The following is a 12,538-nucleotide window of genomic DNA, read 5'->3' as shown; positions in this document are numbered from 1 at the left end:
TATATATTTAACTTTACATAAGTATGTTATATATATACATAAATTCAAGCTTATACTATATAAATTATAAATTAACTTCATTTTAGCCATGTATAAAAGTTAGAGATTTTATTGAAGAGTCATTCAATCTATAAGCTGTGGGTAAAGTATAGACATGTCCTATAATATCGACATATTTAGAATACGGTAATTACCATATTATAAGAAACGGTAATTTCCGCAAGAATACGGTAAATACGGAAACGATCGGTATAACAGCAAAACCATTTCCGTTTTCATTTCTATATTTTTTACCATTTCTATTTTTGTTTCGGTCGATTACCATTTCCATATGGCTCGGCCGGTAGAAAGTCGAAAACGAACGCCGGTCGGCCGGTAATTACCGTTACCGTTTTCACCCCTAGCTGTAATGATACAAGGCCCAAGCCCAAGTTTCTGATGTAAAGAACTATTTTCGTCATTCTGAGCAGCCTGGGTCAAAGTTGATGGTGAGGTCACACATAGCTGAAAGTAGACGACGAGATCTTTCCAACAAGTACTCATTTGCCCCGTTTACCCTCCGGAGTGAAGAGCATTGACTTCATCAAATCAGCGCTGCTAGTGCTGCTTGTGATTTGGTTCCTCTCCCATATTCCTAACAACAAGTAGATCACAACAACCATTTAGTAGCACCCAATTCTGAGAAGAACTTGTATGATTAGCTAGGAATGACTTTACCTGATAATTAAGTTCACGAGCTCGAGCTCTAGTCATTGGTCCTTGCTGTGCAATAGGCGTGGTTGTATCGTTGGAAGGGATGTCCTCATCATCCTCCCCTTCTTGCATTTGAGTCGTCCTCGACTCTAACTCATCTTCTTCTCCCAAATATGGCTTTAAATCTGCAATGTTAAACGTGGGGCTAACCCCAAAATCGGCAGGTAGCTCAAGCTTGTATGCATTGTCATTAATCTTTTGTAGCACTTGGAAAGGACCATCAGCTCTAGGTGGCAACTTAGATTTTCTCAAATTAGGGAACCTATCCTTTCTCAAATGCAACCAAACCAAATCACCAGGTTCAAAAGCAACATGTTTCTTTCCTTTGCTCCCAGCAAGTTTATACTTAATATTCATGCGCTCTATGTTCTCCTTAGTGGTCTCATGCAGTTTTAACATCAATTCAGCGCGATATTTTGCATCAAAGTTCACTCTCTCTAAAGTTGGGAGGGGCAAAAGATCAATTGGAGCACGGGGTAGAAGGCCATAAACAATCTCAAAAGGGCACTTCTTAGTAGTAGAATGTTGTGAACGATTATAAGCAAACTCAACATGAGGCAAACATTCTTCCCACATTTTAATATTCTTTTTCAAAACAGCCCTAAGCATTGTAGATACTGTTCTATTCACCACCTCAGTTTGTCCATCAGTTTGGGGGTGACATGTAGTAGAAAATAAAAGTTTAGTCCCCAACTTAGCCCACAAGGTTCTCCAAAAATGACTAAGGAATTTTGTATCGCGATCAGAAACTATGGTGTTTGGCACTCCATGCAAGCGAACAATCTCACGAAAGAACAAATCAGCAACATGTGTAGCATCATCACTCTTATGACAAGGTATGAAATGCGCCATCTTAGAAAATCTATCTACAACAACAAAGATACTGTCCCTCCCCTTCTTTGTTCTAGGCAGCCCTAAAACAAAGTCCATAGAAATATCCTCCCAAGGCACACTAGGAACAGGCAAAGGCATATACAAACCATGAGGGTTAAGGCGTGACTTAGCTTTTTGGCATGTTGTGCAGCGAGCAACGAACCTCTCCACGTCTCTCCTCATCTTAGGCCAAAACAAATGATCAGCAAGGATATCCTCCGTCTTCTTCACACCAAAGTGTCCCATCAGCCCTCCACCATGCGCTTCCTGCAATAATAGCATATGCACGGAGCTAGCTGGAATGCATAACTTATTAGCTCTAAACACAAACCCATTGGTGAGAACGAATTTGTTCCAAGTCCTTCCCTCCTTGCAATTCAACAACACATCTTTAAAATCATCATCGTGCGCATATTGCTCTTTTATTGTTTCTAAGCCAAAAATTTTGAAGTCAAGTTGGGATAGCATTGCGTAACGTCTAGACAAAGCATCAACAATGACATTTTCTTTTCCCTTCTTATGTTTGATGACATATGGAAAAGATTCAATAAATTCAACCCATTTAGCATGCCTACGGTTAAGTTTTGCTTGACTTCGAATGTGTTTCAAAGATTCATGATCAGAGTGTATAACAAATTCTTTGGGCCATAAATAATGCTGCCATGTTTCCAATGTTCGCACTAGAGCAAACAATTGCTTATCATAAGTAGAATAATTCAAACTAGGTCCACTCAATTTCTCGCTGAAATATGCTACAGGTTTGCCTTCTTGTAACAACACACCACCCAATCCAATCCCACTAGCATCACATTCAAGCTCAAAAGTTTTGTTGAAATCAGGAAGTTGGAGTAAAGGAGCGTGTGTTAACTTATCTTTCAAAGTGTCGAATGCATTCCTTTGTGCTGCAGCCCAAGTGAATGTGACATTTCTCTTGGTAAGCTCATGTAATGGGGCTGCAATGGTGCTAAAATCCTTCACAAAGAGGCGGTAGAACCCAGCAAGTCCTAGAAAGCTTCTCACTTGTGTGATCGTTGTTGGAACCGGCCAGCTATGTATGGCTTCAACCTTGGCTTGATCTACTTCAATTCCCTGCGGAGTCACAACATAGCCAAGAAAAGAGACTCGATCTGTGCAAAATGTGCACTTCTCAAGGTTACCAAATAAACGTGCATCTCGTAGAGCATCAAAAACAGCACGCAAATGACCATGATGATCCTCTATTGATCTGCTATATATGAGAATGTCATCAAAATATACCACCACAAATCTTCCAATGAAAGCACGTAAAACTTCATTCATTAATCTCATGAAAGTACTGGGTGCATTAGTGAGACCAAAGGGCATGACTAACCACTCATATAGGCCGAATTTAGTTTTAAAAGCTGTTTTCCATTCATCTCCTAACTTCATGCGAATCTGGTGGTAACCACTACACAAATCAATTTTAGAGAACACAAGTGAACCACTCAATTCATCAAGCATATCATCTAGCCTAGGGATAGGATGACGATATCTGATTGTGATGTTGTTAATTGCTCTACAATCCACACACATGCGCCATGAGCCATCTTTCTTAGGAACTAAAAGCACGGGGACAGAACAAGGACTAAGAGACTCACGTACATACCCCTTGTCGAGTAACTCTTGCACTTGACGCTGAATCTCCTTTGTTTCCTCCGGGTTGGTCCTGTATGGCGCACGGTTTGGCAGAGAGGCCCCAGGAATGAGGTCAATTTGGTGCTCAATCCCTCGAATTGGTGGCAGCCCCGGTGGAACCTCCTTTGGGAAAATATCAGCATACTCCTGCAAAAGGTTAGTGACCGGAGGAGGCAAAGAAATAGGAGTATCCTCAATTGGAAATAAGGTTTCTTTGCAAACCAAAGCATAGCAAACAACAGTGTCAGTGTCAACTTCATCCAAATCTGATTTTGTTGCAATGAAACAAGATCCCTTCAGCTTAATCTCATTTTTATTATTTTGAACAGAGTTGGTGGGTTTCTTCTTATGCTTCTCAAGTTCATTAGCCGCAATAAGATGCTCACTCCTAGTATGCTCCTGATTTTTTTTGTTTGCTAGCTCTAGCAAGTTCATCCTTTAAAATAACTTCAGGAGACATAGGATGTAACACAAGTTTTTTTCCATTATGCACAAAGGAGTATTGATTGGATTTGCCAAAGTGTAAAGAATCTTTATCAAACTGCCATGGCCTACCTAATAACATAGAACATGCTTGCATAGGCACAACATCACAGTTGATTGAATCATGATAAGAACCAATGGCAAAATGTACTCTTACCAATCGTGTTACCTTTACCTTGCCGCTGCTATTAAGCCATTGAATATAGTAGGGCTGCGGATGTGGCTGTGTGCTCAATGCAAGTTTCTCCACCATTTCAGCACTAGCCAAATTATTGCAGCTTCCTCCATCTATGATCACGCGGCAAGAGCGTTCCTTGATCACACACTTGGTTTGAAACAAGGTGTGGCGCTGATTCTGTTCAGCCCTTTCCATTTGTGCGCTTAGCACTCGCTGCACCACGAGGCTCTCATAGTGCTCTGCAGCTTCAGCTTTAATGTGTTCCTCATCTTGGTGGGGCGCGTCACCTTCCCCTGCATTGTTAGTTGCAAGCAAAGCGTAGGTTTCTTCATCTAAATCACTAGCGGAGGAGTACCCACCATCAGCTCTCACGATCATTACACGAGTGCTTGGGCAGTCCTTGCGCACGTGACCATAGCCCTTGCAGCGTAGGCACTGAATATCTCTTGTCCTTCCTAATGAAGCTACTGATGATGAGCTCTTGGAAGGTGTAGCAGCAACCCCTCTTGTTGGTTCACTCGGGCATGGTGTAGAGTTTGTTGTAGAGGGACGCAGCTTGTTGCTTGAGGACGATGGTGCTGCTGCTCAAGTTGACGGTGCAGCAGCGTTGGAAGATGTCCAAGAGCTAGCACAACCTGCAGAAATGTTAGTCCTGAAGCTAGCTCTTCGTCCCTGTACTTCCCTTTCAGCTTTACAAGCAAGATGAAACAAACGATTAATTGAATTATATTCTTTGTAGGCTAGAATGTCCTGAATTTCTCGGTTCAGCTCACCCATGAATCTAGCCATACCAGCATCATCATTTTCTACCAATCCACAACGAAGCATTCCTATTTGCAAAGCTTGATAATACTCCTCTACAGATTTGTTTCCCTGTCTAAGTTGTTGCAATTTGTGCAGCAAATCACGTGCATGATATGAAGGAACAAATCTAGCTCGCATGACTCTTTTCATTGCATCCCAGGTTTGGGGAGTGTTATTTGGATTGGAACGAACAAATTCACTCCACCAAATGGATGCAAAATCAGTGAACTCACTAGTAGCAGCCCTAACACGTTTATTCTCAGGAAAATCATGGCAAGCAAATTTCTGATCAATGGCTAACTCCCAAGTAAGATATGCATCAGGGTCATATTTTCCATCAAAGCAAGGAATGGTAAACTTGATCTTGCCTAAAGAATCATCATTATCACGTACCTCCCGCCGTGGTGGAGCGCCCATGCCATGGCGCTGCCGGCGCTGTTGTCTTTGTGGACGACCAAGTACCTCCTCATCATGCTCAGTGTCAGCAGCGTACTCCAGTTCTTCCCTTGCTGCGATGCTGCTATTAGCATCATGGCCATTGTGGTTGCGCCTAGCCGATCCATCATGACCATCTTGGCCCATTCTCTCCAACGTATTCAAGATACCTGCAAGAGAAGTGTTCACAGCCACAAGGGACCTCTCCAATGAGGAAAGCTTGGAGTTGGTGTCAATTTGAGCAGCCTCCAATTGACCAAGGCGATCATTGGCGACCCTAACATCCTCATCAAGGCCTTCAGCATGCTCCCTCACTTGGCGCTCAAAATGTTGTATGATGCCCCTCGTACGTGGTGAATGTTGAGGGTGCTCCCCCGATCCTCCTGTCATGGTTAATGGGAAGAAACAATTCACAAGAAATATGTCCTATCAACTATTGGAGCTAGGTGTTGTCCATCTCCACTTCTACCAAACTTGTGCAAACGAGTTCTTACATGTTCTTACTTTGTTATGTAAAAGGCGTTGGCAAACAGCAAGAACAGCAACAACGATTAGTAGTACCGGAGCCGACAACAAGCACGATCCTGTGATATAGTAGATAAAAATTTGTGGAGCTATAGGTGGCTGCAAGTAATATCAAGGTACAGCTAGAACCACATTATTCAAAGCAAGTTGAATAATCATTCAACGATGGTATTGTGCTGGTCCTAGGCAAAACCCTTTAGAGACGCGAGCCTAGTCACAAGCGTAGCCACTCAAAATAGCACGAAAATAACACAAACAAAACAGCAACAACAACAACTTCCTCTCTTCCCTTCCTTTTTTTGTTTTCTTCTCTTCACTTCTGATTTTTTTTTCTTTCTTTTTTTTTGTTTTCTTTCTTTATTTTTTGTACAGCAAGCTCAAAGCTTCAGCCAACAAGTCAAAACAAGCCTTAGCAAAATAACCTTTTCTCAAATATTTTCGAAATTTCACAAGCTTCAGCCAACAAATCAAAACAAGAAGTAATGATGGGTTGGTTGGCTAGTTACATGATTCAGCCAACAAGTCAAAAGTGAGAGCACTTAAATGCTTTCTTGGGAAGGGCTGATTCACTTCAAAAAGTTGCAAAAGGGTTGGCTGTTGGTGGAGGCAGCAATAAATGCATTTGGGGGTGGCTGATGTGGTGATGAGGATGCTGCTGGTTGTGGTGGACGAAATTTGGTGGGGTTGGAGGTGGATTTCGTGGTGAATATGGTGGTGATGGTGGCAGCGGGATGAACATAAATGAAGTGATGGTGGAAGTGTTTGCGGTGACGAAATCGTGAGCAGAACTCGAAACTCTAAAGGACTAAACTACTAGAACCAGCAACTCAGCCAATCGATGCAATCGAAAACTCAGCAAGCAAAGACTAAGTAGAACAGCAAAGGCTCAACATGTTTTGGTGATTTCGGGTCTGACCTATTTTAGTGGTTTTTCTTTTGGGCTGTAGGTAAAAACAAAGAAGTGATAAAATCTCTCACCGAGCAACTTGAGCTCTGATACCACTTGATGCAGCAACGGGGGTTCCCGATCTTTCGATGAGAGGAGGATAAACTTCGATTTGGGGAAGGATACGACGTTGGCGGTCCGACTACAACTACCACAGGGGTGCTGCGCCTTAGCAACCGGTACACTGACTCCACGTTGTTGCTGTTCTTGCCGTGCCAAGAACAACCTTGAACCTGCAAGCAATCGAAGAACAAGCAAGAACAAGTTGACAAGGAAACAGCTCACGGCACTTGTCAAATGATGAAACTTAAACAAACCAAAATGGGGTTCTGAATACAAGTATCCGGGTGGTCTAGCCGACACACGCGAGTACAAGGAAGTAGCTGCAGCTAAACTTACATCAAAACAAAACCCAAAGTGCAAAATGGTGGCTGCTAGGAGTTTATATAGGTGGAGGAATGACCAGGAGAGGAGGTGGGAGCAAACCCTAGGTTTTGTGGACCCCTAATGGGCTGTAATGATACAAGGCCCAAGCGCAAGTTTCTGATGTAAAGAACTATTTTCGTCATTCTGAGCAGCCTGGGTCAAAGTTGATGGTGAGGTCACACATAGCTGAAAGTAGACGACGAGATCTTTCCAACAAGTACTCATTTGCCCCGTTTGCCCTCCGGAGTGAAGAGCATTGACTTCATCAAATCAGCGCTGCTAGTGCTGCTTGCGATTTGGTTCCTCTCCCATATTCCTAACAACAAGTAGATCACAACAACCATTTAGTAGCACCCAATTCTGAGAAGAACTTGTATGATTAGCTAGGAATGACTTTACCTGATAATTAAGTTCACGAGCTCGAGCTCTAGTCATTGGTCCTTGCTGTGCAATAGGCGTGGTTGTATCGTTGGAAGGGATGTCCTCATCACGAATGCACCCAATACAATCCAATATGTCCAAAAATCATGTTTAGGTGCGTTTTGAACTTTTTGATTCCGGTTAAAAACATCGCACCCTCTACTGGCAATATCGGCATTAATTGACAAAAGCTCGCCGCGCGAGTCGCGAAGTGAGTTTTTGCCACGAACGCACCCAATACACTCCAATATGTCCAAAAATCATGTTTTGGTGCTTTTTGAACTTTTTGATTCCGGCTAAAAACATCGCACCCACGAGTGGCAATATTGGCATTAATTGACAAAAGTTCACCGCGCGAGTCGCGAAGTGAGCTTTTGCCACGAACGCACCCAATACACTCCAATATGTCAAAAAATCAAGTTTTGGTGCTTTTTGAACTTTTTGATTCCGGTATACAACATCACACCCACATCTGGCAATATCGGCATTAAGTGAGAAAAGTTCACCGCGCGAGTCGCGAACTGAGTTTTGCCACGAACGCACCCAGTACACACCAATATGTCCAAAAATCATGTTTTGGTGCTTTTTGAACTTTTTGATTCCGGCTAAAAACATCGCACCCACGAGTGGCAATATCGGCATTAATTGACAAAAGTTCGCCGCGCGAGTCGCGAAGTGAGTTTTTGCCACGAACGCACCCAATACACTCTAATATGTCCAAAAATCATGTTTTGGTGCTTTTTGAACTTTTTGATTCCGGCTAAAAACATCGCACCCACGAGTGGCAATATCGGCATTAATTGACAAAATTTCGCCGCGCGAGTCGCGAAGTGAGTTTTTGCCACGAACGCACCCAATAAACACCAATATGTCCAAAAATCATGTTTTGGTGCTATTTGAACTTTTTCGTTCCGGTTAAAAACAACGCACCCACGAGTGGCAATATCGCCATTAATTGACAAAAGCTCACCGCGCGAGTTGCGAAGTGAGTTTTTGCCACGAACGCACACAGTACACTCCAATATGTCCAAAAATAATGTTTTGGAGCTTTTTGAACTTTTTGATTCCGGTATACAACATCGCACCCACGTGTTGCAATATCGGCATTAATTGACAAAAGTTCGCCGCGCGAGTCGCGAAGTGAGTTTTTGCCACGAACGCACCCAATACACACCAATATGTTCAAAAATCATGTTTTGGTGCTATTTGAACTTTTTCGTTCCGGTTAAAAACAACGCACCCACGAGTGGCAATATCGCCATTAATTGACAAAAGCTCACCGCGCGAGTTGCGAAGTGAGTTTTTGCCACGAACGCACCCAATACACACCAATATGTCCAAAAATCATGTTTTGGTGCTTTTTGATCTTTTTCGTTCCGGTTAAAAACATCGCACCCACGAGTGGCAATATTGGCATTAATTGACAAAAGTTCGCCGCGCGAGTCGCGAAGTGAGTTTTTGCCACGGACGCACCCAATACACTCCAATATGTCAAAAAATCAAGTTTTGGTGCTTTTTGAACTTTTTGATTCCGGTATATTACATCGCACCCACGTGTGGCAATATCGGCATTAATTGACAAAAGTTCGCCGCGCGAGTCGCGAACTGAGTTTTCGCCACGAACGCACCCAGTACACACCAATATGTCCAAAAATCATGTTTTGGTGCTTTTTGAACTTTTTCGTTCCAGTTAAAAACAACGCACCCACGAGTGGCAATATCGCCATTAATTGACAAAAGTTCGCCGCGCGAGTCGCGAAGTGAGTTTTTGCCACGAACGCACCCACTACACTCCAATATGTCCAAAAATCATGTTTTGGTGCTTTTTGAACTTTTTGATTCCGGCTAAAAACATCGCACCCACGAGTGGCAATATAGGCATTAATCGACAAAAGTTCACCGCGCGAGTCGCGAAGTGAGCTTTTGCCACGAACGCACCCAATACACTCCAATATGTCAAAAAATCAAGTTTTGGTGCTTTTTGAACTTTTTGATTCCGGTATACAACATCACACCCACATCTGGCAATATCGGCATTAAGTGAGAAAAGTTCACCGCGCGAGTCGCGAACTGAGTTTTTGCCACGAACGCACCCAGTACACACCAATATGTCCAAAAATCATGTTTTGGTGCTTTTTGAACTTTTTGATTCCGGCTAAAAACATCGCACCCACAAGTGGCAATATCGGCATTAATTGACAAAAGTTCGCCGCGCGAGTCGCGAAGTGAGTTTTTGCCATGAACGCACCCAGTACACTCCAATATGTCCAAAAATCATGTTTTGGTGCTTTTTGAACTTTTTGATTCCGGCTAAAAACATCGCACCCACGAGTGGCAATATCGGCATTAATTGACAAAAGTTCGCCGCGCGAGTCGCGAAGTGAGTTTTTGCCACGAACGCACCCAGTACACGCCAATATGTCCAAAAATCATGTTTTGGTGCTTTTTGAACTTTTTGATTACGGTATACAACATCGCACCAACGTGTGGCAATGTCGGCATTAAGTGAGAAAGGTTCACCGCGCGAGTCGCGATGTGAGTTTTTGCCACGAACGCACCCAATACACTCCAATATGTCCAAAAATCATGTTTTGGTCCTTTTTGAACTTTTTCGTTCCGGTTAAAAACAACGCACCCACGAGTCGCAATATCGCCATTAATTGACAAAAGCTCACCGCGCGAGTTGTGAAGTGAGTTTTTGCCATGAACGCACCCAATACACACCAATATGTCCAAAAATCATGTTTTGGTGCTTTTTGATCTTTTTCGTTCCGGTTAAAAACATCGCACCCACGAGTGGCAATATCGGCATTAATTGACAAAAGTTCGCCGCGCGAGTCGCAAAGTGAGTTTTTGCCACGAACGCACCCACGAACGCACCCAATACACTCCAATATGTCAAAAAATCATGTTTTGGTGCTTTTTGAACTTTTTGATTACGGTATACAACATCGCACCAACGTGTGGCAATGTCGGCATTAAGTGAGAAAGGTTGACCGCGCGAGTCGCGACGTGAGTTTTTGCCACGAACGCACCCAATACACTCCAATATGTCCAAAAATCATGTTTTAGTGCTTTTTGAACTTTTTGGTTCCGGTTAAAAACAACGCACCCACGTGTGGCAGTATCGGCATTAATTGACAAAAGCTCGCCGCGCGAGTCGCGAAGTGAGTTTTTGCCACGAACGCACCCAATACACTCCAATATGTCCAAAAATCATGTTTTGGTGCTTTTTGAACTTTTTGATTCCGGTATACAACAACGCACCAACGTGTGCCAATATCGGCATTAAGTGACAAAAGTTCACCGCAGGAGTCGCGAAGTGAGTTTTTGACGCGAACGCACCCAATACACTCCAATATGTCCAAAAATCATGTTTTGGTGCTTTTCGAACTTTTTGATTCCGGTATATAACATCGCACCCACGTGTGGCAATATCGGCATTAATTGACAAAAGGTCGCCGCGCGAGTCACGAAGTGAGTTTTTGCCACGAACGCACCCAATACACTCGAATATGTCCAAAAATCATGTTTTGATGCTTTTTGAACTTTTTGATTCCGGCTAAAAACATCGCACCCACGAGTGGCAATATCGGCATTAATTGACAAAAGCTCGCCGCGCGAGTCGCGAAGTGAGTTTTTGCCGCGAACGCACCCAATACACTCCAATATGTCCAAAAATCATGTTTTGGTGCTTTTTGAACATTTTGATTCCGGTATATTACATCGCACCCACGTGTGGCAATATCGGCATTAATTGACAAAAGTTCGCCGCGCGAGTCGCAAAGTGAGTTTTTGCCACGAACGTACCCAGTACACACCAATATGTCCAAAAAACATGTTTTGGTGCTTTTTGAACTTTTTCGTTCCAGTTAAAAACAACGCACCCACGAGTGGCAATATCGGCATTAATTGACAAAAGATCGCCGCGCGAGTCGCGAAGTGAGTTTTTGCCATGAACGCACCCAGTACACTCCAATATGTCCAAAAATCATGTTTTGGTGCTTTTTGAACTTTTTGATTCCGGCTAAAAACATCGCACCCACGAGTGGCAATATCGGCATTAATTGACAAAAGTTCGCCGCGCGAGTCGCGAAGTGAGTTTTTGCCACGAACGCACCCAGTACACTCCAATATGTCCAAAAATCATGTTTTGGTGCTTTTTGAACTTTTTGATTCCGGCTAAAAACATCGCACCCACGAGTGGCAATATCGGCATTAATTGACAAAAGTTCGCCGCGCGAGTCGCGAAGTGAGTTTTTGCCACGAACGCACCCAGTACACGCCAATATGTCCAAAAATCATGTTTTGGTGCTTTTTGAACTTTTTGATTACGGTATACAACATCGCACCAACGTGTGGCAATGTCGGCATTAAGTGAGAAAGGTTCACCGCGCGAGTCGCGATGTGAATTTTTGCCACGAACGCACCCAATACACTCCAATATGTCCAAAAATCATGTTTTGGTCCTTTTTGAACTTTTTCGTTCCGGTTAAAAACAACGCACCCACGAGTCGCAATATCGCCATTAATTGACAAAAGCTCACCGCGCGAGTTGTGAAGTGAGTTTTTGCCACGAACGCACCCAATACACACCAATATGTCCAAAAATCATGTTTTGGTGCTTTTTGATCTTTTTCGTTCCGGTTAAAAACATCGCACCCACGAGGGGCAATATCGGCATTAATTGACAAAAGTTCGCCGCGCGAGTCGCAAAGTGAGTTTTTGCCACGAACGCACCCACGAACGCACCCAATACACTCCAATATGTCAAAAAATCATGTTTTGGTGCTTTTTGAACTTTTTGATTACGGTATACAACATCGCACCAACGTGTGGCAATGTCGGCATTAAGTGAGAAAGGTTGACCGCGCGAGTCGCGACGTGAGTTTTTGCCACGAACGCACCCAATACACTCCAATATGTCCAAAAATCATGTTTTAGTGCTTTTTGAACTTTTTGGTTCCGGTTAAAAACAACGCACCCACGTGTGGCAGTATCGGCATTAATTGACAAAAGCTCGCCGCGCGAGTCGCGAA

The 12,538-nt window shown here is 43.3% G+C and overlaps 1 protein-coding gene across 1 annotated transcript; it reads right to left on the bottom strand.

The window, feature by feature from the left end:
• Window positions 1-4,528: 4,528 nt before the first annotated feature.
• LOC136351637 (uncharacterized) lies at window positions 4,529-5,572 on the bottom strand. Its single transcript, XM_066303858.1, has one exon. It carries the CDS (start codon window positions 5,570-5,572, stop codon window positions 4,529-4,531), a length of 1,044 nt encoding a protein of 347 aa, XP_066159955.1.
• Window positions 5,573-12,538: the final 6,966 nt, after the last annotated feature.

Source organism: Oryza sativa, chromosome 8, assembly GCF_034140825.1.
Source record: "Oryza sativa Japonica Group chromosome 8, ASM3414082v1".
NCBI classification, from domain to species: domain Eukaryota; kingdom Viridiplantae; phylum Streptophyta; class Magnoliopsida; order Poales; family Poaceae; genus Oryza; species Oryza sativa.
This window is presented reverse-complemented; position numbering and strand designations above follow the sequence as displayed.